The 26,732-nt window shown below is 38.8% G+C and overlaps 1 protein-coding gene across 1 annotated transcript in view; it reads left to right on the forward strand.

The window, feature by feature from the left end:
- Positions 1-479: 479 nt before the first annotated feature.
- Positions 480-26,732, forward strand: part of GRM5 (glutamate receptor, metabotropic 5) — a 38,746-nt gene continuing 12,493 nt past the window's right edge. Inside the window, exons 1-4 of the mRNA XM_010138589.1 lie at positions 480-721; positions 4,900-5,068; positions 8,097-8,223; positions 15,307-16,246. Coding sequence (XP_010136891.1) covers positions 480-721; positions 4,900-5,068; positions 8,097-8,223; positions 15,307-16,246 — 1,478 coding nt within the window. The remainder of the gene's footprint in view (positions 722-4,899; positions 5,069-8,096; positions 8,224-15,306; positions 16,247-26,732) is intronic.

Genomic DNA, 26,732 nt, shown 5'->3' on the forward strand with positions numbered 1-26,732 from the left:
GGAGTTGTGCCTAGGTCAGTCTGTTTGCAGACAGATTCCCATGACTCTGAAACAAAAGCGTTGTCTACAAGCTCACTACGAATAAACCCCATATTAGCATTTACACCTCAACAAAAGATTTGTGAGGATTTGAAGATCTTTCTGCAGGTGGAGAGAAGTTCTTGGATTCCCCGAAACATTATATGATAATCTTCATGATGCATGCTTTAAAAGACACGTGTTGATAAAAAAAACACGTGAGGTGAGGAGCTGCACAGAGAAAGGCATCAGCTGGATAGCAAAATATTTAAGAGAAACCTCTTCCTTCAAACATTTCTTATTTTTTTAACATGGTCAGTGTGTGTACTTGTAAGAGTATCTGTCTAAGACACTTAAAAAGACTTTTCCTCCCGTTAATAACCAACCCACCAACGGATGTCTGACTGTATTTCAGCCCCATGCACTAACCACCAGCTTTGCGATGTTCCCTGGCAGGCCAGATGACTCTGAAGACACAGCACGTTCAGGACTCCAAGATGGGCTTTGTAATCAATGCAATATATTCAATGGCATACGGCCTCCACAACATGCAGATGTCGCTGTGCCCGGGCTACGTGGGCCTCTGTGACGCCATGAAGCCCATAGATGGTCGCAAGCTCCTGGAATCCCTCATGAAGACTAACTTTACTGGGGTCTCTGGGGACATGATCTTGTTTGATGAGAATGGCGACTCGCCAGGAAGGTATGTTGACATTTGTCAAACGGTTTAATACCAGTCATGCTAACTGCACATAGTAGATGCACATACACTTGACATCAGAGCTAAGATCTCATGCTTTTGTTTTCACATTTCCTGAGTTTCTGTACTTATTTTTTCCCAAATAACTTTTTTTTTTTATGTTTAAAGTTAAAGACATGAACTTTCAGGCATACAATCTTTCTACATGAATTTGCATTTTCATCTGCAGCATTTAAAGGTATTACTTCTCACTACAAATCATCAGACCATGTTCACAGACCATGGCAGATACCATAGCATTGGTCTCTCTCTCTTTGGGTGTTTAAATGTATGTGTTTGATTGACTGATAGGCAAGGTAAAGCAATATCAGAAATATTGTATTGATTTGTCTGGAAATCCTTTTTCCATCAGCATTATTAAAAATCTGCTTCCATGTCTTCCAGATAAAGTCTTTCTCTTGCATAAGAGACTAAGCTATTAATTCATACCATTCTGCCGTAAGCCAAATTGAATTTAAACAAAGCTTCTTTGTTGATAACTTACATATGTGTATATATATACATCTATGAAATACAAGTTTTCTTTTCTTATGACATATAGGCAGGATCCATATAAATGCACAGTTAAAAAGAATAATGAGCTTTTTTTCTGTATTTCTGCTCACAGAGCTCTCAGAAGAACAGCAAATGTGACAGCACTCAAAGTATATTTTTTCCCTTTACTTCAGTGGGTAGATTCCTGCCTCATTCACTGCTTTTGCTCCAGTTTGATTGAGGCAGCCTTTTCTGTCTATGTTATTGGAAATATTTAAACATTTTTGTGATGGCACCATAAAAACAGATGACTAGAGGGAAAATAGTTTGTCCTGTACACTCATTTAAATTTTGTCTTTTCCCACTAATGAGAACTGAAAGGAAAGCATTAACTTCCCAGTAGAGATGGGTAAATCCATAGTCTGAATATTTTGACATTTCCAAAAATTCCTTCAATTTCAGAACTGATTTTTTTTTTTCATTCTACGTGAAAACTTGTAAAGTCAGCATTCACCCCTAAAGAGTGCAGGGAAGTCATCTACAAAGCAATCTGTTTGTGCCTCTGAAGACAGAAATTTTCAAACTCTTCAGACTCAGACTCTGAGGAAGTGCACTGCGAGCTGCTAGGAGAACTCAGACACAAACTGGCAGAAACCCAGGAAAAATTCGGATGGAAATTTATTTTCATCATTGTTTTGCAAGGCTGTCTTCCACTAAACATTTCTATTTTTACAAATAGCTGTATTCTGAAGAAAAGTGCTCAGTCTGGATTTTTCTGACCAAATTCTTTCAAAAAGATTTGTCCCAGCCTTCATTTAAAAGATTCCCATTTGGTTTTAATGGTGCTCAGACGCAGTGGTCTGAATCCTACCTTATTCCTACCTTTTCACTCATTTCTTGCAGATAGACTCAAGACTGTCACAAATAAATTATATATGGCATGACAAGACCAATGACAATATCTAAATGCTACAGAGACCTTTAGCTTTACCTTTCCCTCATGTTGGCATGCTTGACAATAATGATTTAATTTCATTTGTTGCAAGGCATTTAACTGCATGTGGTGGGTCTTTTTAAAGTCAATTCTAAGAAAGTTGATGAAGGAATTATATTATGTGCAGTCATTTACTCAGTCACAGTAGGACATTTCACTGAAGAGCATGGGGCACCATATTGATTGTGCGCCTCAAGGTAAGAAAGTCTAGCCTCACCGGATTTGTGTGAGATGCAGTAGTGCTCTGTCTACTCAAATAATGGACTGTGTGTGGTGACAAAATGGTCCTAGAGTCTGTTTACTTTCGAAACATAGTTATTTGTTCCTTCTTCTCGTACAATAATCACATCATTAAATCCTACGTGCTTAAATTAGCCAACATTGAGTCAAAATTTAGTTTTTCATTATTAAAAAGGATTTATAGGATATTCCATCTCTGACACACAGGTTTTGAGTAGTTTATAGTCTTTTGAGCACTGTGAAACACTATTTGAAACATCTGGGGGATGGTGCAGTCATAGTGGAACAACTCATCTCCCCTGTTTGCTTGCTCTAATAGCTGCATCTTCACTATGTAAAATGGAAATTTAAAGCCTCGCAGCTGTACTGTGGTGGTGGTGCCATGCAGCAGAACATAAAAAGCCTTTCTGACCTAGATAGCTCAGGATTCTGATCTATAGCAAAAGGGTTTTGATATTATACAACAGATGATTAATCCCACAAGATGCTTTGAATCCTGGCCCTATTCCAAAGTCCTTCCTGTGTATGTTGAGCTTTAGGCAGACAGACAGTCTAGTGGAGGGCTTGTTTTAGGTGAGGCAAAAGAAATGGAGAAAACCAAATGAGAATGGAAGGAATAGCCATGATTTCTCAGGATGATGACAACTATCTGTAAATACTATCAAAACTCCAAGGCAAAAAATGAGAAGGCTAGAAAAGACAAGAAAAACAAGATGCTGATTTTTTTGTCTGTGCTACCAATAGAATATTGAGTCTCAGCAACTTTATGGCACTTCTGTTTTGAAACAAGCATTTTGTCCTGTGATTAGGGCACTGCTGGAAGTGTGCCATCTGGTCTCTTCTATCCTAAAGTGACAAACTGTCCCTGTGATATCTCAAGGAAGCTCCAAGGAACCAGTGATGCGTGAACCTCCAGCTATAGCAGTGAACGTACTGGGTCTGCCTATTACTGTCTGTCCACCCATGCTGTTCTTCACAGAGAAGTGAGGAAACATATTGAGATGATACATTATTTAATTTGTTAGGTTTCTTTCCAGTATTCCTCTATGTATGCATGGAACTACCACTGGAGGGATAATTGTTTTAGGCCCTGTGGCCTGTTAAGCATTGGCATTACTTTTGTTCATCTGCCTATGAAATTCTGAACCGACAGCTTTAACAAAGCGATACTCAGAGGAGTGTTACAACGTCCTGATAATGCTGAATAAAGACTACACAGTGGCTTCTAGGTCAAAATTTTTGTGTCTGTTTAATCCTTGAACAGTGTTGCTATACCTGTGAACCTCAGAAAAAGAACTTGGCATGCCTTCAAGTGAATCCTAAAAGAACTGGCCTGTAAAGCAGAAAGGCGGCCTGATGTTCAGCGTGCCAGTAGGAGGCTAGTGAGTCCTACACTGCTCCACAGACTTCCTGTAAGACTCTGTGGAATATAAAAAGAAAGTAGGAGGAAGAGAAGCATGAACCTGAAAACTCTGACCAGCTCTAGCTCTGCTCTTAACACTTCTAGATAGATTCACAGATAATGAGGTAATTTGAACCAAAAGTAGCCTAGGACTGAGGCAGGAATACTCTCTCTTCCATACTATACCATACGAGGAGTAAAATGTATTCTGATCACTGAGGAATTATATTAAAATTAAGTGGGATTTATCAATAGGGAGAATAGCACTTGCTGCTGCAGTGCTGTAGAAGAAAAGGGAAGAAAAAAAAGAAAGGTGAGTCTCAACTTCATTCTTCAAATGCCTCGTCTACAAGGTACCTCTTGTTAAGAGCCTGAAGCCTCCAGCAAGACCTGGAGTCCTGGAGTCTGTGCATGAAAAATGATGCCTGATTCCTCTTTGGGTGCCACACAAAATTGCATCTTGCAGTGTTACAGCATAGGATGTTTCTTTTGATCCCACAGGCCTAGGTTGCTTCTACCTCATTTTAGGAGCTTAGCTGTCTCCAGGCTTCCTCTCTCAGCAGCCGTATAATTACTTAAAGACAGTGAGGAGCATTTAGCATTGGGAATTGATATTATAGGTTTAGATCTCTCCGCATCTGTTATGGAGGCAACCTAGGATATCTAGGGTTCCCTATGCCATTGGCTTCAGTGCTGGAAGTTACACAGGATGCATACTGTCTGGCTCATTTCGTTGTTTTCCTTAAAAAAATGCAGTAATTCTCAGAAGCTCAGTCACTTACCCTGAAACGTTCACAGAACTTTCATGGTGGTAGAAGAAAACAAGTTAAAATATAAAGGCAAAGAAAGATTACAGCATCAAACAAAAATTACTGGGAGAGACTCACGGGCAAGCATAACACTTGAAATTTTGCCTTCTTTATTTCAACAAACTTGATTTAGAATGCATACTGTTCCTTTAATTTGAAATTTTCCTCAACTCAGCTTTGTCTTCCCTTTGTGTTTCCAAAGATATGAAATCATGAATTTTAAGAAAATGGGGAAGGACTACTTTGATTATATCAATGTTGGCAGCTGGGACAATGGTGAGCTAAAAATGGATGATGATGAAATATGGTCAGATAAAAATATTATCATCAGATCTGTGTGCAGTGAACCCTGCGAAAAAGGCCAGATCAAGGTAAATATTTTCTCCATTTACTTCAGTTGTGTAGAATACATAGTCTTAAATTTGAAAGCAAGCTTTTCTTGACTCTTACATGGAGACTGTATCCTACACCTTAATTAAAATGTACAGACTTATGTATCTAGTTGTTACCCGTATCAGTCATCTCATTATTTTCATAAGTTGCCATTTTCTTGTACTCCTCTATTTGTAAACTGCTGACTTTGATACTGTTTAGGGGGGGGTTGCCACATATTTTTACAACATCTGATTCAGTGGACTGCAAATTCCTGACTGGGACTTGTCAGTATAATTGCAGGTAAATTATAAATAATAATTGCTTCTATTCCAGTGCTAGACACCTAGACTGGAACATTATTACTCAGACCATAAGTCTGTGGTATTGTCAGAAAACATCGATAACTACCACTGCTTAGAACTTCAGGAAACCTAGGTAACTTTTTTTTTTAATTGTAACTGGTTTACTGCTTCTTTGTTTCCCAGTTTTTTTTTATCTTTTCCCCCCTTCCTTCCTTTCCATGCTGCAGTATTTAAGGAGGGTAGATGAACCTGTCATGTATTAATTGTACTCTGTTATCCTTCAGCATCCCATCACATTGCAAAATAGTTAAAATACTGCAAGTCCTTAGCCTACCGTGCAGTCATTTATATGAAAGCCTGTGGAGGGGATGGGCATGGACAACTGAGTGGCTCAGACTGAAAAAAAAGCAGCTGTAGTTACTGACGTCTCACTGGAAGGTGCATCACTTTTCTCCTGTGTTACGTGGCATGCCTGCAAAACTGGGAAGCAGCTGCAGGGCAGGGTTGATGGAAGGCTGACTATACTCTCTAACACAAAGTGAATCTCTTCAGTTTGAGTTTTCCAGAATATTAGGACACAGTCGTCATGTTTTATTCTCTAACTGGTCTTTGGCAGAATCAGTGAGCGAGTTTCATCAGACCAAATCAGTCTTCAGTGCAGGCGTATACAGTTATGTTAGATTTCTGAACTTTCTTTATTGTCAATGGAAATGATGTATTATTCCAGATCAGGAGTCATCTCATCCTCATGGAAACAGTTAAGATGAATCTTGGTGTGGAAACACTTCTTTCTCATCACTGATGGTAAAAGGCACCCATCCAGGACAGTTGATTCAGATGAGAATATACCTTCTACAGACCCGTAAAAGAAGGTGGGATGAATTACTCCCACAGTAACTAAACGGGGTGTGGTTAGCCTGCTCCAGCCTCAAAGTCACATATGTGAGAGCACAGAGATGGACAAACAGATAATAACTTCAGAACCGTGTGGCTATCAGTTCCTTTATGACCTGTTACCACAACACAGATGATGAGAAGTATCTTGTGATCTTCATTAACAGTCTCCTTTCACCCTCTGCCCATGCTCTCAAGGAATTTCCCAAGAGGATTCTCCACTATGAAGCCAATTCATTAAATGCTTAGACATGTTTGAAGACCAGTGTCTTTTGTGTTCTTTGTTAGATTTATTGATTATAAATCTCAAAGTTTACTTCACAGTCTTTTTTCTTCATGGTCTTCACAGATGATGGGGAGACCCCTCAGCTTGACAAGCTTCATGGTGGTTTACCTGCAGAACTCTGCGAGACTGAGTTATGCAGGAATTTGAAACATTCAGTGCAATGATATCCCACCTTCAGAAACATTTGGTATATCCATCTGAAGGACTTGATCAAATGCAACTGCCACCCCACTCTATATATTTGAAATAGTGTTGTCATATGATTATTTAAATAAATACATATTTAAAAGATTACCCAGATGACAAGGGGAAGGAAAATAATTTTTCCCGTGAAGAGAATTATTTTTGATAAAAAGGATAGATAGGATTGTTTTACAATTAAGTGTTACAAAACCCAACTGTTCAAGCAATGAAAAATAAAAGGATGAAGATATAGCTGACTAAGTAATTTAATACAAAAAAGTCTGACCTGATTCTGAGTAGTGAAGAATAATTATTTTGTTTGGGTAGTCCTTCTCTGGATTAACCCACAGTAATGATCAGTACACTGGTTTTCTGACAGATTTATCTAATTCTAGGTGTTTTATAGAAGATGTTGGTTTGGCAAAAAGTTTAATAAAAAGTGTAACTCAATTATTTTGATAAAAAGTTCAGGTTCTATTTCATATTGCTGATGAAAATTCTGTTCTTTCATTGAAGCTTTGGAAAGAGCAATGCAGTTCTTTTTGATTACACTTTTACTTTTATTAAAATTGCAATAAAGATGTTTGGTTTATTTAGAAATTGTTTGAAAAATGCAGAGAAGCTAGGAATACTTTATTTCAAAAAGAAGACATATTGACAAGAAGCACAGATGTTTTCAGTGCCTAGGGATGATAAATAAGGATCTTGAAAAATCTGCATCTCAAGCATGTGTTCAATAATATTTGGCAGTAGATTACAAAATGAGAAATAAGGTCAGAGGTTAAAATGGATAAGGATAACATTTTTACTTGTAAATGTTAATTATAAATGCAGTAATTAAATAATTCTGGAAAAGGCATATTCAGTTTGATGCCAGGAAAAAAAAAAAAAACAACAAAACTAACCAGTTTTAACAAATCACTCACAACTGGATGAAAAATAAACACCCAAAAATCTTTAGGTAATGAACCCTTGTGGAGATAAGGTTCATGACATGATTCCCTGTGTTAGTCCACAATGGAGAGAATTACATGCCTTGAGTGTCATCACTGGCTTCTGTAGGCACATTGCCATCTACAAAATTTTGAATTTTGATAATTTGAAGAGGGGAAAAAACATCTTATTGTCATTCTGTACTGTGATGGTGATGGTTTCTTTCTTCTAGTACATACATGATGGGAGAACTGAAAACTGTCATATTTTGTGTAAGGAGACATAAAATGAGAAGAAACTCCCTTTAAAATAAAATTTTTAATACCCCTCTATAAAAAAAAAAGGGTATTAAAAATTTAAATCGGCAACTGGGGCAGCATGAATGTACATTTATGCTGCTAAACCAAATGTCAATTTTTCTCTCAGGTGATCCGTAAAGGAGAAGTGAGCTGCTGTTGGACCTGCACGCCTTGTAAAGAGAATGAATATGTATCTGATGAATACACATGCAAAGCCTGCCAGCTCGGCTCCTGGCCCAACGATGAGCTCACAGGTAACTGAGTTGTGGCTGTGCTTATGTTGTCAATGAAAATGTTCATCTCCTGAGCTGAAGAAACAAATGCTAGATGCAAGTGAGTATGAGGACTGTTTCAATCAGAACAAACCCAGCGATAAAGCTGAAATTTGAACTGCGGCAGGTATTTGTCTTCTCTGCTCAAGTTGATCCAGGAACCATTGGTATAATTCAGCTCCTTTCTGAAGATATGAGTTACTCGATCTAGAAATAAAAAAAAAAGTATTCCTCTTTTTGTACTCGACTGTGTCCTAACCATCTAGTTGATGGTGCAAATCTTGCCCTTCCCCCAATAAGCAGGGAAATTAAGTCCTTGTCAGAGTAATTATTAAGGGAGGTCAAATTTCAGATTTTTATTTTCTTTCCAAGCAGGTACAGAAGAGTTGTGCAATGCTTTCTTTTTTAATCTGAAAAAGTTATGAGCTAATTTCTGTAGTTTCTGCTGCTAAATACATGGGTGCTCCGAACAGAGCATTAGTCCTTTGTTCACTGGAGAGTCTGCTAGAATACAGAGTTCATCTTCTCCTTGCCATGGCATAGATCTCTATGCTCTTTCAGAACACCAGTTTGGCTGCTTTAAAGATAGATTACTCCAACGCTGGTATCCCACAGACTCTCTTCTTTATGACTAATAAACAGAATTAAAGTGTTCCAACACTCAGAGCACACACCACTTCAAAATGCTGTTTGGGGATCAGATTCTCATTGTGCCAGGATCTGTATAGACAGAGAGGAGAAGAGACAGTTGTTTCCCAGAAGAGCTCACAGACTTGGTTTGTCTGTAATTTCTGTGGATGAGGGGAGAAATTTTTGAGGTGAAAGAGAGGGAAGAAAAAGGGGGAAAAAAATTGCTGGATAATTTTATATGAATGGAAGAGTGTCAGGCAAATCTTGGCCTATAGACAGATTTTATACATGAAGTTAAACTCTCCCTGGTAAGGAATGTTGTATTGCTGTAATATATGAGCTAGATTACCTAACTACTGCAAAAATATCACTGAGCCATGAAAGTGATGGGATGTTTTTCAGAAAAATGTCAGACATGAAACTTTCCCTGAGAAAAAAAACTTTTAACCGAGAAAACTGAAACAGCAATAAAGTCACAGAATCACAGAATCATTTGGTTGAGATCATCGAGTCCAACCATACACCCTGCGCTACCAGGGTCCCTAAACCGTGTCCATTAGCACCACATCCACACATCTTTTAAACACTTCCAGGGATGGGGACTCCACCTCCCTGGGCAGCCTGCTCCAATGCTTAATGACTCTCTGTGTAAAGAAGCTTTTCCTGATATCCAAACTAAATTTCTCCTGACACAACTTGAGGCCGTTTCCTCTCATCCTACACTTACTACGCGGAAGAAGAGACCAACCACAACCTTGCTTCAACCACCTTTCAGGCAATTGTAGAGAGTGATGAGGACATCTCTCAGCCTCCTTTTCTCCAGCCTAAAGAACCCCAGTTCCCTCAGCCGCTCGTCATAGGACTTGCTCTCCAGACCTTTCACCAGCTGTAGACATACATTTTATGCCTTTATAGGGACCAAAGTCACTATGCACATAAAACAACCCCTTGACATCAGTGCCAAGCAATGTTCCTTAGGAGATCTATCTCTTGTTCCTCAGCCAGGCACAAATTCAGAGGGCACTATTTAGAAAATAAACCCCCTCTTGGCCTTCATAAGCACAACTGATAAAATATGCATTCCTCGTAACAGGCCACCCATCACCATACCTTCGTGGTTGTGTAGTCTCTGCCTGATTTACTGTTCACGTGATGGCTGGATCTTGTCTATTTAGCCTTTTATCAGAGCCAGATTTTAAACAGTTTATTCCCATCTTCATCCATACATAATTTTAATGATCATATTTATACTCCCAACTTTTGCAGCTTGTAAAAAGCTGCTTCTGAGTCTAGTTTATAATGTAAGATTTAGTAAGAAATGTGAATTAAAAGTAAGGAGAGATGTACTTCGTATTCTAGCAAAGAAATTTCAATTCGGTCTTATAAAGCATACACCAATCTCCTGGAAATGTCTCTACATCTGATACTGCAGCAGTCTATGTCTCTTTGCTGCTCGATAAAGCCGTATCTTAGGTAATGTCAGTTCCACAAGGCTACACATATAAAAAGCTCCTTGGAATAAGCCTTCCTTGCATGATCACCTTCAGATGAGATTCCTGTATATCAACTACTCGCCTGAGAAGAATATCAACATGGAGCTGCACCTCACTGTTTGCCAGAGATCTGAACTTGGATAAGATCATTTTTTTAATCCTTTCTTGGCTCACACAACAAAACATTGCTCCATCTTTCTTATGCTCAATGATCACCAGCAGTTTCGTGCCACAAACTTCAATAAGTAAAATGAGTAATGGCAGGATGTTGTTCAGAGAAAGGAAGGGAAATTAATGGTTTTTTTCAGCCAGCTGTGGAATTCAGATCAGGAGGGGAGAAGACAGAAGGGATGAAATACATGAAGGAAAATGAAGTTATTCTCAGAACAGAAAAAGGTATTGGAGTTCTGAAGCACAGAAAAGTATCACAAGTCCAAAGGTAGGGAGAAAGACAAGTGGGAGAAAGAGCTTCTCTTGGTTAAATCAGTTACTGGAAAATGTTCCCATCTAGAAGTGAAGCTGAGGAGAGAAAGGGAGTATTTAGTCACCCATATTTTATTTCCTCAGAAACATCAGTTTCATTGCCTATGCATGCAGCATTCCCAAAGACCAGTCTCCTCCTTGGACAAGACCAAAGTCATTCTCTTCTCTTCTTTTTTTTTTTTTTTTCCTCCAGATTTATCTGTATCATCCCATGCACTCCAAATAATTTTCTTCCTCCTTTAGTAGCAAGACTTGCTTTCCAATCTACCGTAGTTCCCCTTCTTCCCCATGACTTGTGTTAGCAACATCCGTTCACTACAGCACCACTTCACACATCAGTACTGCCAGTGTGACTGAGCAACATGCTCAGAGCAGAAGAAACTCATGGGTTTAAGTCCAGGAGTATATGCCAACCCCTCCACTATTCCTCAAACACCTACTTTGCATTATATTCACAATGGAGAGAAGAGAAATAGATGCCAGGCATATTTAGACACAAATGAAGGGATTTTCTTAACACTGGAGGCCAAATCTAAGTGAAATGAATTTTTCAGTAGCTTGATGAGAATGGCTTTTTGGTTCCAAACCCCAAGTGACTGTGAGGATGAGGCCTTCTGTATTCAAACAGCGTGCCTTGAAAAGACCAGATAAATTTTGTCCAGCATCTCAGAGCTTTTTCAGTGTATGTAGGAACATCTCGGTCCAGTTATCACTAGTGTTTGCTTGAGGACATTTTTGAGGTGGGAAATATCTTTTTTTTTTTTTTTTTTTGGGGGGGGATATTCTCTCTTTCTGTGATTCAGGGACAGCATACAACAATAACAGAAACAAAGTTTAGTCTAGTAACCTCGAGGACTTCAAGGAAAGTAGATTTTTTTTTTTGAGGTGGCAATATTCTCTCTTTCTGTGATTCAGGGACAGCATACAACAATAACAGAAACAAAGTTTAGTCTAGTAACCTCGAGGACTTCAAGGAAAGTAGATTATATTAATTTCAGTGACACGTGGATTATCTCAGGCTGTATTGACTTTTTTCTCATTCTCCATGTACTCCAAATCACTGGCTATTTGATTTTCTTAATTGAATTCCCAGGAAAATAGGAGCTGAAATATTTTACAACTCTTGAAATGTTTTCTTTACCATTCAAGGATAAGGTTAAATATCAGAAATATGTATTTTTACTATAGTTACAACATGCTTTCATCAAATAAGGTACAGTAAACCTGGATTATTCAAAAAACCCTTAAATGGAAAAGTCTGAAAAAAGGGCACCTCAAGTCTAAGTGACACAACAGCCATCTCAAAAATCTCTGTCAGCACTGATGCTGTAAACCATTTGTCTTGTACTGATCTGGATTGCCCACTGAGAAGCAAGGATAACTGCCTCCCTCATCCAGAGAGCACCGTTCATGCAATCAGTGAGAACCGCAGAGAACAGACAACTGGGAGCCGTTGCTGTCTGGGTTCTGGGCACCATCTGGGATAGTCCACTGCTGTGGCTCATGCAAACCACCCACAGAGCCAAGAGCAGGGGTGATGCTCAACAGTGGATCTCGGCAGATCCCAGCATGGGGTTGGTGGGCTCTTCCTGCAGGGTGTTGATTAAGGCTGTGGCAGAAGCCACAGGGGTCTGAGGCTTGGGTATCTCATAAGACTGAATGCTGCCCGCCCAGCCCCAAGCAAAAAAATCATTCATCTCTTGCCTGAAACATTTTCAAATGGTAACTGCTTGTTGCCATCCAACTGCTTTCTTGTACTGTAGCTTGCAGCAAAGTTACAGCCATTGGTAATTTCAGCAATAGTCTGACAGTATGAGCCCAAGAAAGAACACAATTTAGCCTGTGCTGACTTCAATTTTGCTCTTTAAACATTACTAGGATCTTACTTTTGACCATAATTGGTAAGGCTGTAATTCAGACCAAGGCTAGTAGAAGAATGCAATTGTTTTTAGCATTATAAATGCACATCAGCAGAGACAATGTCCAATTTTCACCCTGATTTTCTGTGCATTGTATTTCTCTTTTCATTTTATTCCTTATTCTAAATGAAATGTAACCATTTCCATAAATCACTCACACCAGCCTCTTGGAGAAGGTGGGTGAGGATGAGTTAAGAGTTCAGGTGGCAATATTATGACCAGGATCTCTGGCTGACATTTTCTCCCCTCCCTTGTTGCTGGGTTTGTGGACTTTTCATCCCCCAGTTGCTTATTTCAGGTAAGGTGTGGACTTTAGCTTTCAGTCCATTTACAGCCCAAGTCTCCTGCGTGAGCCACAGAGTGCTTCAGCCTCAAGTGAGCTGGTCCAGGAATGCTGAACTTGACAAACAATGCTTGGACACTTCTGGGCTGGATGAAGGGGGACTTGCCCTCAAAACCAGAAGGATCCACTTGTAATTGTGCCTTTCCTTAAGGAAAGTTTGCTGAACATGACATATTCTGAACAAAACATTTACAACATGCAGAGCCAGCATTTTTCAGTAGAACCTAAATCAAAACAGTAGAGCTAACATAAGGATGGACCTGATTGCTACAATTCATCAGTTCAGTCATTCTGCACCATTTGTGCAATTAAGGAATCATTCCTCATGTGGTCACAGAGAAATTTTAATATATTATTCTAAGATTCATGGTCTTGCCTTTTACTGCAATGCACAGCTAAATCAGCATATTTGAGTTGAGTTCCTAAGGACTTAGGCTGCTGCACTGCAGAAGACTCAGCTTTCATGGTTTAAGACATGACCAATTCCAACTCCTGCCCTGCAGACATGGCAGAATAACCACACGTACAGTCCTCAGCTGCATCCGTTGACTATGCAAAACTGCCTTTGTTGATAGTTTCAGTAAACGTGCCAGCCTGGGAACTGCAGCAGCTAAAAAGCCAGCAAATGGTCACCTCTATGTGTCCTGCCACTGTAGCAACAACTAAAGGTCCCATTGTAACAGGGCGAAGAACTGGTGACCGTAATAGTGTAGCATAGCACCAGATCTTTATACCAAAATGTTAAAAGTGTCCTCTCTCACTGCTGTTGGTCCACATTCCATGCGGAGGTCAGGCAAAGAATAGATCTTATATGTAGAAATTCCGAAATTATAGTCCTGATATCTACATTTTGTCCTGTTCATCAAGTCATTGAGGTCCAAAGTTTCCTAATTAATTGGGATTTCCTGAAATCCAGATGCCCATCAGACAGTGCTAATTACCCTCACTGCTGAAAGTACAGATGTGAGCATCTGGCACTCTACCCCCACCGGGATGAAGTGCCTTGCCACGACCCACCCTGAGTCAGGCTGATATAATTTTGTCTGACCTAACCAGAAGACAGCAATCCCATTACAACAATCCTAAATTTTGAAGTCATTTAGATTTTCAATCAAGGTTAGTCAAACATAATACAGCTATAGGGAAAACACAAGCTTTTAGTTGCATTTCCCCTACTCCATCGTCTCATTCCAGCTGTCCTGCTCTGTCCAGCATGTCATGTGTCATGAAGTCGCACTTCAGAGCATCAAGGTCCTCCCCCCTTATTCCTGTTGTATTGGATCTGGCTGTTATGTAGTTGTTATTATTATTATTATTATTATTTTCCCCATAGCAGCTCACATAGTGCTGCGCTCTGTATCACTAGAAAGGTGTTGATAACACACCAGTGTTTTGGCTACTGCAGAGCAGTGCTCACAGAACATCAAGGCTGTCTCTCCAACACTCCCCCCTTACCAGCAGGCTGAGGGTGGGCAAGATCTTGGGAGGGGACATAGCCAGGACATCTGTCCAAAACTGACCAAAGGGATATTCCATTGCTTATGACGTCTGCTCAGCAACAAAAGCTTAGAGAAAGGAGGAGCAGGGGTGAGCATTCATTGTTAAGACATTTGTCTTCTGGAGCAACTATTATACATACTGAAGCCCTGAGTCCCAGGAAGTAGCTGGACATTGACTGCTGATGGGAAGTAGAGAAGGAATAGACCGTTTTCCTTGTTTCCATGCACTACTTTTGGTTTTGCTTTATTAAATTGCCTTTATTTTGATACATGAGTTTTCCTTCTTATTTTCTCCCTCTCTGTCCTGCTGAGGAGTGAGGTGACAGAGTGGCTTGGTGGGCACCTGGCATCTAGCCAAGGTCAACCCACCACATCTATCCAGGCTTCACCGTGCAAAAAAGAAAGGAGAGATGGAGGAGAGAGGCGAGCAACAAATTCCACTGTGAGAGGTGACTTACCTTAATCAGCTTGGCCATGTTCAGTTATCATGTTATATTCCGGATAAAGTGTATTACTGAAATAAGCTGTCACTGAAATATATTGTCCCATTATATTAACATAATCTTAGCCTACACTCATTATAACGGCACCTTCCTAAAAGACAAAAAGAAGAGAAATATCAGGAAAACCTGTAACTGTATCTTAAAGAATCTCACTCCTACATATTTAGTTTACCTTCTATTTTTCTTTTTCTGTAGGTTGTGACCTCATTCCAGTCCAATATCTCAGATGGGGTGATCCTGAACCAATTGCAGCGGTTGTTTTTGCATGCCTGGGTCTTCTGGCCACCTTGTTTGTTACAGTTATATTTATAATGTATCGTGATACTCCAGTGGTCAAATCATCCAGCCGAGAACTTTGCTACATCATTCTAGCCGGCATCTGCTTGGGTTACTTGTGCACTTTCTGTCTCATTGCAAAACCTCAACAGATTTATTGTTATCTTCAACGAATCGGCATCGGCCTCTCCCCAGCTATGAGTTATTCTGCTCTAGTAACCAAGACCAACCGCATTGCAAGAATCCTGGCTGGAAGCAAAAAGAAAATTTGTACAAAGAAGCCAAGGTTCATGAGTGCCTGCGCCCAACTGGTTATTGCATTTATCTTGATATGTATCCAATTAGGCATAATTGTTGCCCTCTTTATAATGGAGCCACCAGATATAATGCATGATTACCCAAGCATCCGAGAGGTCTACCTGATTTGTAACACCACCAACCTGGGTGTTGTAACTCCCCTTGGATATAATGGATTATTAATTTTGAGTTGCACCTTTTATGCTTTTAAGACAAGAAATGTCCCAGCTAATTTCAATGAAGCAAAGTATATTGCTTTTACAATGTATACCACCTGCATCATATGGCTGGCTTTTGTGCCCATATATTTTGGAAGCAACTACAAGATAATCACCATGTGTTTCTCAGTGAGTCTGAGTGCCACTGTGGCCCTCGGCTGTATGTTTGTGCCCAAGGTCTATATCATCCTCGCTAAGCCTGAAAGGAACGTACGCAGCGCATTCACCACATCGACTGTGGTCCGCATGCACGTAGGAGACGGAAAGTCATCTTCAGCTGCAAGTCGCTCAAGCAGCCTGGTGAACCTGTGGAAAAGAAGGGGATCATCTGGTGAAACCCTTAGGTAAAGTTTTCTAGTGTGGGAGTGTGGGGAAGCAACTACGATCTTCTGAGAGTTACTAATAGTGGAAGGACAAAGGGAAGTACATAAATTCCCTTTGCCTCTGCACTGGGAGATGACTGAGTCCTCTCTCCTGCATGTGTAACAGTTTTGAGTTTTGTTTAGTGAAAAAGCTGTGCAAAAACAGGGGATAGAGCAATGGGCAAACAATTACAAGACTGGAAGTACTGGCTGTGCCAACTGTACACTTAATGTAGGGAGGGAAACAAGTTCTTAGGAGAAAAAAACAGGAGAACAGGAAACATAACTCATTGCCTTGTCCTGAATCCACACATATACAATTTCTTTCCCTCAAAGGAATTGCATAGTGCCTGTATTTTGCTTTTAGTCACAGAAAACAACAGGTGTGCTGCTAGTGCTACATAATCAAGGTGGAGTAATAAACACAAGTAGCATCGTGAGCAGCCGTTCTCAGGCAACTGAGGATTTGTTTCATATGACTCTTCTGTTATACCTTTTATCTTCTTTTCCCTTAGTTTTCCTTTCCTGTATTATCTCTTCTTGATTTCTTTCTTTTTGTCCTTGCCTATCTTCTTTACCTTGATACCTTTGTCTGTATACATCCTCCTAACTCCATCAAATGCAGATACTCACAGGCCTCACTCTTGCTACCCTTCCTGTCATTGAACAGCCACTCCCTGGGAGATGTTTCTTTGTTTCTTCCCAATAAATATTTTAATTCAGTGATCATTAAGACAACTTGTATGTTCAGTGTAAAAATTACAGTAAGTGAACACTAAAGAGAAAGGAGCACTCTGGAGTAGAAATATTATCCTGCTTCATAGACAGAGAACGTAGGAGTGCACCCAGCCCAGTGGTTCATTTTCATCTTTTGATCCCTTTCGCTTTTGATATGGGTGCGATGGGGATGATTTGGGTTATTTTATTGCTGGCATAAACAAAGCAATCTGTCTCTGGGAAAGAGCAGAGAAACAGTTTGTCATTCCTCAGCTATATATGTCTAGCCTGGAAGTGACAGTTAGCTAGATTTTCCCCCTCACTGAAACACATGTGGATTGTAGGATTGATAATACAAGTATTTCTAGACGTGCCATTTTTCACAACTCATATTGGCACGCAACGAGGGCAATTTGTACTTCCATTTCTGTGTGAACTATAATTCAGATGTGAGAGAGAATTTTATTAATAATATCTGCAGGACAGATTAAGCCAAAGTGATGATTTTTTTCTGTCAGGTTATTACTAATGCTTCTCTTTCAGTGACTTTGAATTGGTACAGAAATGGCCAGTCTATTACAAGGTATTTTATACCTATGCTCAGCGAATGATGGTGTCTTCCAGTTCCTTTCCAGGTGCTATTTTAAAATGATAAATCCTTTATCAGCTTAAGTGATGGTTACCTGAAAAGTCCTTTTCTACAGCCTCTGTCTGCGTGTCTGAAAGATCCAAGGTGCTCAGATTAGAAGCCCTAAAATCACTTCCGGACCAGCTAAAAGAGGAATTCTTCGTAATGTGTCTTCTTCCTCTTTCAAATCATTATTATTTTCCCTCACTTTTGCTGCAAATTCATTTGCAACTTTTTTACTCAGCAAGATGAGGTTATAGATGACAGGAAGATCTTGGACTTGGAAAGGATTTGTTTGTCATCATCTGGGCTCAGTTTTGAAAGATGCTGCTCTGAAGTCTTTGTTTTGTTCTGAAAAGTAAGGAGTGTACCCTGTTATTAAGTATCCCAAGAGGCAAGATGTACTTTCTTCTTTTTCAAGACTCTGTTTCCATTTCTTTATATACCTCAATGTGTAGATAGCACCTGTGGCAGAGAGTTATTAGCAGAATGTAATAGATCATCATTGACAATGACTACTTTTTCAATAGCGCTGTCTTGGAAATGTCTTGAAAAGCTTGAAAAGCATTAAGAGTGCCCAATATGTATGTGTATGAATGAAAAGGCAGCACAAAGGTGATATATTGACATATTTGCCTAAATATAAAGAACTAGAACATTTCATTGGAAACTTGGAGAAAAACTTTAATGTCATCAGCAGTGTTCTCAACACATAAAACTGCAACAAGGTAGACACTCCTAAAGCATGTGTCTGAATCCTTAGCTGGTTAAACTGTGATGGTGCCAGTGAGCTTAGCAGTGCTCAGTCAGTGTGTGCCTGAAGGGTCTGGGAATCCAAGAGCAAATTGATTCTATTGATCATGGGAAATTCTCTCTAATCAATGCCTATTTGGTTCCATGAAAGAAAACAAAACAGAGCACTGAAAGGTGATGTGTAAATTTAAAATGCTACTCAGGACTTCACCTACGTCTGATACCATTTCCAAGGAAGAACAGAAACCACTTTCAGCTTCAATTCCGCTTACTCTACAACATGAGCAAAAACAGTCTCACTGTTGTACTTAATATTCAAACATTTTTTTGAAAAAAACCTTGTTGCATGAAGTAATCTTTTTCAAGGTATTATTCAATACAATGCTCAAAAGCTTGTTTGGATAGTTATTCAAGTAAACACCGAAGTACTCAGAATCAAAGGAAATATGCACTAGACCTACATGGCATTATTTAAGTAGCTCAGAGGGGTTTTATTTAAAAGAGAGTGAGTCACTGTTGCATTTTAAAGAATGCTATTTAAAACACCAGTACATAAAGGGGACCCTATAATTAGTTTTTTTCTTCTTGACACTAATTTATGGCACAGTGTAGTTTTGCATCAAATCATTGTCAGGCATATAATGCCAATGCTCCATTCAGAGCTTTCACATCAGCTGCAAAATGATAGACAACAAGACTGCTTTTGCCTAAATAAAGCAATGCATCTGTTAGAGTCCTAAACGACTTTTTGCATTCGGTGTTCTGCAATTAAGAAAACTCATGCAAGACATGGGTATGTGTTGAGAAGCTTCGTGTACTAAAATATGTAGAAGAAGAAGGAGAGAGTAAAACTATTCATTACCTTGTGAAATGAAAACCATTTTCTGTAGGCTACTGTGATTCAGTGGTACTCACAAAAATATATTCTACCCTCATTCAAAAGTAGGGCTAACAAACCAGACATTGTCAGAAGCAACTCCACAAAGAATGCTGAACACTACATAGCCGGAGTTAAAACCACACTATCTGTAAGGAGTCATCTGGAACTTCTGCTTTCAGCTATTTCATCAGTTAATTTCACAGGGACTATGAAGGCCATAAATAAATTGAGAAAAATCTTACCTTACGGTCCCAGGAACTATTAGCACGTATGTTACACAGCCCTTTTGCAAGAGTCTAAAATACAGGGCTAATATATCCTCTCCTGATTCTCAAATAACTCTGTATCCCAGGTAAGATAAGGACTGTATATTTCTGCTACAAAAGCTGCTGCTATGGTATTTCTAGCCAGGACTGCATACCAAAAGGTCTCAGTCATGCTACTTGGCCTGGGAGATAGAGCAGATGTTTCAAAATTTCTCTTACCTTTCTAATATCCTAGCCCTGTCATTTAATTAAATTACTGTAGGTGTTTATCTTTTCTGAAACATGCCTTTAAACAGCCTAAATCATACATGCTCTATTTTCCAATCTTACATATACTGACCCTTTAACCACACACGTCCTTCCACCTTCTTGTAGAAAGGCAAGTTTGCTTTCCTTTAAAGCAGGTAATAAACCATTCCGAGTGACCAGCAAAGTGTTAAACACAGCCATATGAATCTCCCCCACACATTTGTACTAAGAAAGTCTTAAAAATCTTACCAATATTTTTCTCTCTGCCCTTTAAATTTCTCCCAAATCTTCATAGTACAGCCAATGCTCCTCCTCTCCAATTCTTCCACTGCTGATTGTAGATGCCTCAGTGGTTTCTGCCCTCAGATGCTCCTTCTGGAGGTCCCCAACTCACCTTCAAGTTTCCTTAGTTGCTTCAGCAGCAAATTCTGTACTGTTCCAGCCTGTAACATGTTATAGGACAATGAAGAGGAACTTGGCATCCTTCTATAGATCAAGCTGTGACACAAATGGCAGAGCTGGTTAGGCAGTGAGGGTGAGACTCTGAAAGAAGAGTGAAGTCAGAAAACACCATGGCAATTAGAGACTTAGTTCATATGCATCCCTCTTTATTTATTTTTGCAGTGACAGTGAGAGACAGAAGAAATGAATTAGGCAGCTCAATTCTTTTTAACTGCCATTTGGCCATTCTCCCTGTGATAACACAGGACTCATTTTTCGCAGAATTGCAGAATGGTTTGAGTTGAAAGGGACCTTAAAGTTCATCTACATCCAACACTCTGTCATTTAGCTTTCTTCTACCACATTCCCAAAAGCCAGAAGCTGGTAGGTGTCCAGTACAAGCCAAAAGTACTCTCCTGAAACAATACAAGGCAGATTATCATCTTCTAAATGAGTTATGATCTCTGAAAGCAACTATTCATTTAAGGAAAAGGACCGATCAGTACTTTCAGTACGTTACCCAGGCAGGTAGACATGATCATTCAACAGGAAAGAATCATCACCATCAGATATTCAAGACAGATTGGATGTTTGGGGTACTGCACATAATTCCTCCATACAGATGTGAACGACACAATACTAGAGAACCGAAAAAAGATACTTATCGATTTCTGCACCTTATCAGAGACACTTCTCCACAGGAACTCACTGATCTCATTGAGATTAAAACTTAACAGACCAGTGAGGTATTTACACTTTATTCCACCTGGATTTACTACATGATGCAGTATTTCCTAAACAATTAAACCTAAACTGTGGCTTTCAAAGCAAATGAACTGCTCGTTCCATTTTAATGTAGTCTCTTGTCCTCTTAAGAAGTTTGTCTACTGCTGTGTGATGGCAGAATGGGGCATTGCTCTATACACATCTACAGAAGTGATAGGACTGACAACTTTCATTCAGGAGTGGGAATCCCTTGCTCTAGTGGGCCAACACTTAACCCTTAGGCAAACCACAGAATCTTTATTCTAAAAATCTTTTCTATTTTATTTTATCTTACTCAGTGTAGACGAAGATGCTCATGCATCCACCTAAGAATCAGGTGCCATTTGGGAGCATTTCTTCTCCCTCTCAAATGCTGTATTAAGAGCATATAGTAAGCATATTAAGAGCATATAGTAAGAGCAGCCTGAGGGACCAAGCACCTAACTTGCACAGGCATCACAAAAAGCATTCAAGTGTCTGGGCTAAAGTGCCATTAAATGCCACTCCCTGTCTGCTATGAGGAAAACATGATAAGAAAGGTAGATTTATCCACTGGACTGGATTCAGCACTGGACCACCAGTGGTGATAATGAAATATTTTGGAAACAGGTGCTCTGCTTTCTGCAAAGAACAGCTGATTTCTCCCCTTATTTGTTCTTTCTTTTTTTTCTTCTTGTGTATGACTATATCAGTCTCGTTACAATTCAAACAGGAGCTATTTTGATCTACAAAATGAGAATAATATACTTGGATCAGTCTAGAAGCTGCCATTCATGGTTTAAAAATATTGCAGCCTAAATATTCTATAATACATAAACATGTCATATCTTAGCATCAAAATCTTGAGATAAGTCTTTTCAGAAGCTTGAACTGAAAAAATCCTTTTTTTCCTCAGGAAATTTTTTCCTAACATTCCTTCTAATTCTGAATCTGATTGAAATCCATTTAAAGGACAAAAAAAAAAAAAAGTGAACCAAACATTTCAAGCTTGAACTAACTTGAACTATATTAGCCATTCTTCAACGTCTGACTACCTCTATGTTGCGTTATTAGGAAACCCCCAGAAAGACACTGAGTTTCCAGAGAATCCTGGAAACAAAAGGGAATCCCCATCAGGATAAAACTCTGCCACTTTTACACACACCACACCAAGGGGCTCCAAGATGCATTCCATGCAATTCCCATTGTCCAGATATCGACGTATGATGGGTCGAAAGCAACACTCACGAGTAACTGGATAGATTTGAAGCAATGGCCATCAAACTGTAATAAAATATTTTTAGAATATATGTGTCTGTTATCAGCATAAGGATTTCAGATGCAAATGTGAGAGATTCAAATTCCCTGTGCCTCAGGAAGATAAGGTGCCTGAGAAGTGAAACCGGGTTATTATTTGACATGGAGCTTTCAATTCTGTAAAGAAGATGGAGTACGAGAAAAACTGGAGGAGTTTCATGGAACACTGAAGCTGGCTCACATTCCTCACTTGTACACCCATTGAGAAAGACACTGATCATGAGTTTCTGCCACAGCATATTCTATTGGGACACATTTCTTATAGTACAAGTGCCAATTTTGTCTTCATTTATATGCAGCTTGAACAATTTCTTTGACACATTTTGAATTATAAAAGAACATTACCCTTCTCTTCCAAAGTAATCTGTAAAAAATTTTTACTTACCAGACTTTGTCAGGGCATGGGTTACAGGTTCGTACTCACAATTTTCACAACCAGAGGGCTGAGATAATCTTGGTGGTCTGATTGATTGTTCATATGGTTCACTAAGAATAACACCCCATCAGGTTCATTGCCTGACAAAAAAAAGGGGAGAGCACAACTTTCCCAATCCACAGAATAACAGTCACAGACTTCATAGAAATCATTGGTTCTGCAGTTTCTGCAGGTAGTTGCCCTGGTTCACTCGTAGAAACATGAAAACGAATATAAAAGAGGTTGTAACCTCATGATACTGAGCTCAAGACTGGTGTGCCTCCTCTTGTACAGAGCTCTATCAGCAGCCTGTCAGATATGCCAGCATGAATTGATTTCCTGCTGGAGCCTAGTGGAGCCATTCTGTCTTATATAAAATAAATACTGTTTGGAAAAGGTAGAGAGTTATTTTCTAGCCTGGTGAAAAGAACAATGATTTTTAATGTCAGACAATGGCAGAGGAGAGATTCCAGCCTCAGTCTCTTGTACCCCACAATTACCCCATGCATCAGGCTTTTATATTAGCTTTACACTAAAAGATCTTTACAGCCCTGGTTTTATTCCACTTACATTATTTGACATCCTGAATTTTTATAGAATAAAAAAATTGTGAGTTTTAGTTTTTTAAATCAACTCTTGTGCATATGGACAACCCACCAGAAGATTATTGAAGAATATGAATCAGGAGAAATAATATTTAAGAAGTTACATTATAGAAATGACTGGCACCATCCTTGAACAGTAGCAGCGATCAGTTTCTGGTCATTGCTCATCTCAGCACAATAAATCCCAATTGAAAGTCCTGCACGAAACAGGACCAGAGATTAGTGTAAGGCAAAAGATGTCACTGAGGAATCATTTTGTACCAAAAAGTAAGTTAAGTTCTACAGATGCTGTTTAAGGGGATCGTTGACTACAATTGCACAAAACTCTTAGATGGCTTTGTAATATGAGATGATGGCAAAAAAGTGAGGAGTAAGCTTCTTACACGATGACATAATGTCATCAGAGCAGGTAACAATTTACCTGAGGTGAAAGTTTGGCTGAATGGGAGTTGTTCTTATTTAAAAAAACAAAATTTAGCCATAGTGATGCAACAAGATATTATTTGTTTGCTTCATAGCCTTGTTAGAAAATAATTTTACTGCATGCAGGGAAGAAATATTTGACTCTTCAGAGGAAGTCATTATCCTTTTCACAGATTGGTCTGCATTTATTAATGAATCCGTTCCCAAAGGATCACTCAGAGCTATTTTAATCTAACATGCTACAAAAATTTAGGTTGAGAGATACTGAATGGTTTGAGTCCTTCAATTTCCCTTAAATAATTTAGTCTTGGTGTCTTTTTGAACTAACTTGATATTGTGATTAATTAAACTTCAAATACTGTGACATGACTGAAGAATATTTTATGAAACCAGTGAAAGGTATTTGGTCTGAAAGATTTTGATAAAATACTGCTCAAACATTTCATCTCTATAATGAATTAATATTCTGGAATGCCCTGATTACAATGATGCTTAATTTCTGTCCAGTGCTAGTGGTGTTGGTTTGAATTTTCCCCTCAAATTTAATTAAAATATTGATTGATTGACTCATTGATATAAATTGTTTGGGTTCATTAATTGAGCACATGTGTTCAAGCCTGATTTTTGCAGTTATTTATATTATTAAGAGAATATCCTCATAATTTTGTACCAAATATCACAGCTGAACTGTGAAAATTAAATTATGTTGTAAACAGTTCCCTGCCTACCGTTACACAAATATGCTCTAAATGATTGCAAAATGCAGACTTGCTAGCATCCTTCAAAAAACAAAAGGAAGGAACAGTGAAGACGGGACTCAGCAGCTTGATTTTTTTTTTTAGGGGAAGAAAGAGCTGAGGAGAAATTTTATATTTTTTTAACAGCAGCATCTACCCCTTTTCTTTTCATCTTCAAATCTGTATCCCAAAATTCTGGTGACAAATAAATGTCACCATATGCCTTGTCATTATTGTCTTTATCAGTCATGCTGAAGAGCACTCAGAGAAGCCATGCAGATGTACTCATGACATGATCTCACATGCATGATGGAGATCCTGTTGCAAACTAATATCTGACTTGAGCACACATTTGTCTGCCAAAGGATTTTCTTGTTCTTTCCAGAGCAAACTTTGATATGAACTGGCATTGTAATTAATTTGACAAACTGAAGACGAGGACATCCTCCCTACTTCCAAGGTCCAAACAAGACGTGAGCCAGTCTGCCACGGTCAAAATACCTGTATGAAACATAAAGAATGGTATTTGTACTTGAATACTGCAAGTTAGTGCACACTGACAGCAGAGTTGGAATTTCAGCTGACTTAGAACTGCATTTGGTTATGGATGTTTTTTAACAACTGAAATTCAAGGCAGGTGTCTGTTAAAACGTGTAAACACAAAACTCTCTTTTAATTTGCTGTGGTTTCAATTATAACATTATATAACGCAGTGATTATCCGTTATAATCAGTTGATGACTTACAAAACAATTACACTTTGACAAAAAATAATGGAGTCATTTTACAGCCCTCCATCCAATAATGAGGTTAAGAATCTAAAAAACAAGCACTAAGGATGCAAAACATTAAACAAAATAGAGTTAATACATTAAATATCGAGCCTTATTGAGCCTAGCGTAACAGATCCAAGCAATAAAAAGCATTGGAAAAGAGAAACTTCTTTCCTGTAAGTAAGTCAGCAAAATTGAAAAACATCATGTTAAGCTCAATGCCAATGTAAGACACTGCAAAGCAGGTCCCCAACCATCCATTGCACAAACCTAGAGAAGCTTCTATCATTTAAAATGCTTCAGAGAAAACAAGGTGTAGCTTCCCTTTTTAGCATAACAGAGGAAATCATGAATAAAGTAAGGAGACCTTCCTATGGCATCTCTAGTCATATACACCCGAAGAAGAGAGGACAGAGGTTCAGCATAGTGAATAGAATCAGTAGAACAAGAAGTCTTGTGTAAATAAGACCCTAAAGTACAAAATGGTTTGTCCAACATTTCAGAAGAACCCTTTCTGGAAGAAGGTAAATAAAAATACTGGTAATATTTTGATATCAGCCTAATCTTCCCTCGAGGCAGTAACATGCTTTGTATATCATTCTATCAAAAATGTCATTTTTATTCACCAGCTGCAATCACACATGATTGCTTAATTAGAATAAGCTGTAAAAAAAGAGATTATGCTGCACTTGAAAAAAAATAAATTCTGAGTTTGGCCTTAAAGTAATTTTGCTTGCTGAAATTGTGCTATTAAGCAAGCAATGTTTATATGCTGATATTGCTGATATTTTTTATATGAAACAAGAAGTGCCATGCTCAATAATATATAATAAGCCATTGTATAAATGGGAAAATGTCACACAATAAGCTGAGACCTCTTTAAAAGTACTCAGTGCGATGTGAGGCAATGTCAAGATAGCACGACCGATCTCATAGAGCTGATTTTCGAGAACGCAGGATGTTTGTTGTTCAAAGCAGCCCGTACAGTAACAATGCTAAATGCTTTACAGTTTTCATTCTTTACCATTCAAACAGAAATCTTCATGCACTTATTGTCTTATCTAGTCTAAAGGCCAGCCTTAACTGCTGCTATGAAATACAAGTTCTTCATCATTTCTTAATATCAAGATCAAGTAATATTACAGGTGAAAAATATTACTTGTATGTAAGATGTGACAAAAAATATATATAACTGGGTCTGGAAAGGTGGATGGCTTTGTAACGTTCAGTGATCTGTTCCAGGCATTAGCACATTGAAGAGACTCTGTAAAGATGATGGAAGGCAAAAAGACAGTATTTCATCAAGACACTGTAAAGCTTTCTGAATCTCTCTCCTCCTCTCCTCTCTCCTCTCCTCTCCTCTCCTCTCCTCTCCTCTCCTCTCCTCTCCTCTCTTTTAATTTCATTTTTCAGGGCTTTAAAAATGTTTTGCTTCAGGTTTATTCCCAAAAAGTCAAAATGAGAGGTTTGGAGTTGAAATAGCAGATATTACCTGGTTTGATTGTTGTTAACTTGTAGGGA

Source organism: Buceros rhinoceros, unplaced genomic scaffold (genome assembly GCF_000710305.1).
Source record: "Buceros rhinoceros silvestris isolate BGI_N320 unplaced genomic scaffold, ASM71030v1 scaffold18916, whole genome shotgun sequence".
Taxonomy (NCBI): Eukaryota; Metazoa; Chordata; class Aves; order Bucerotiformes; family Bucerotidae; genus Buceros; species Buceros rhinoceros.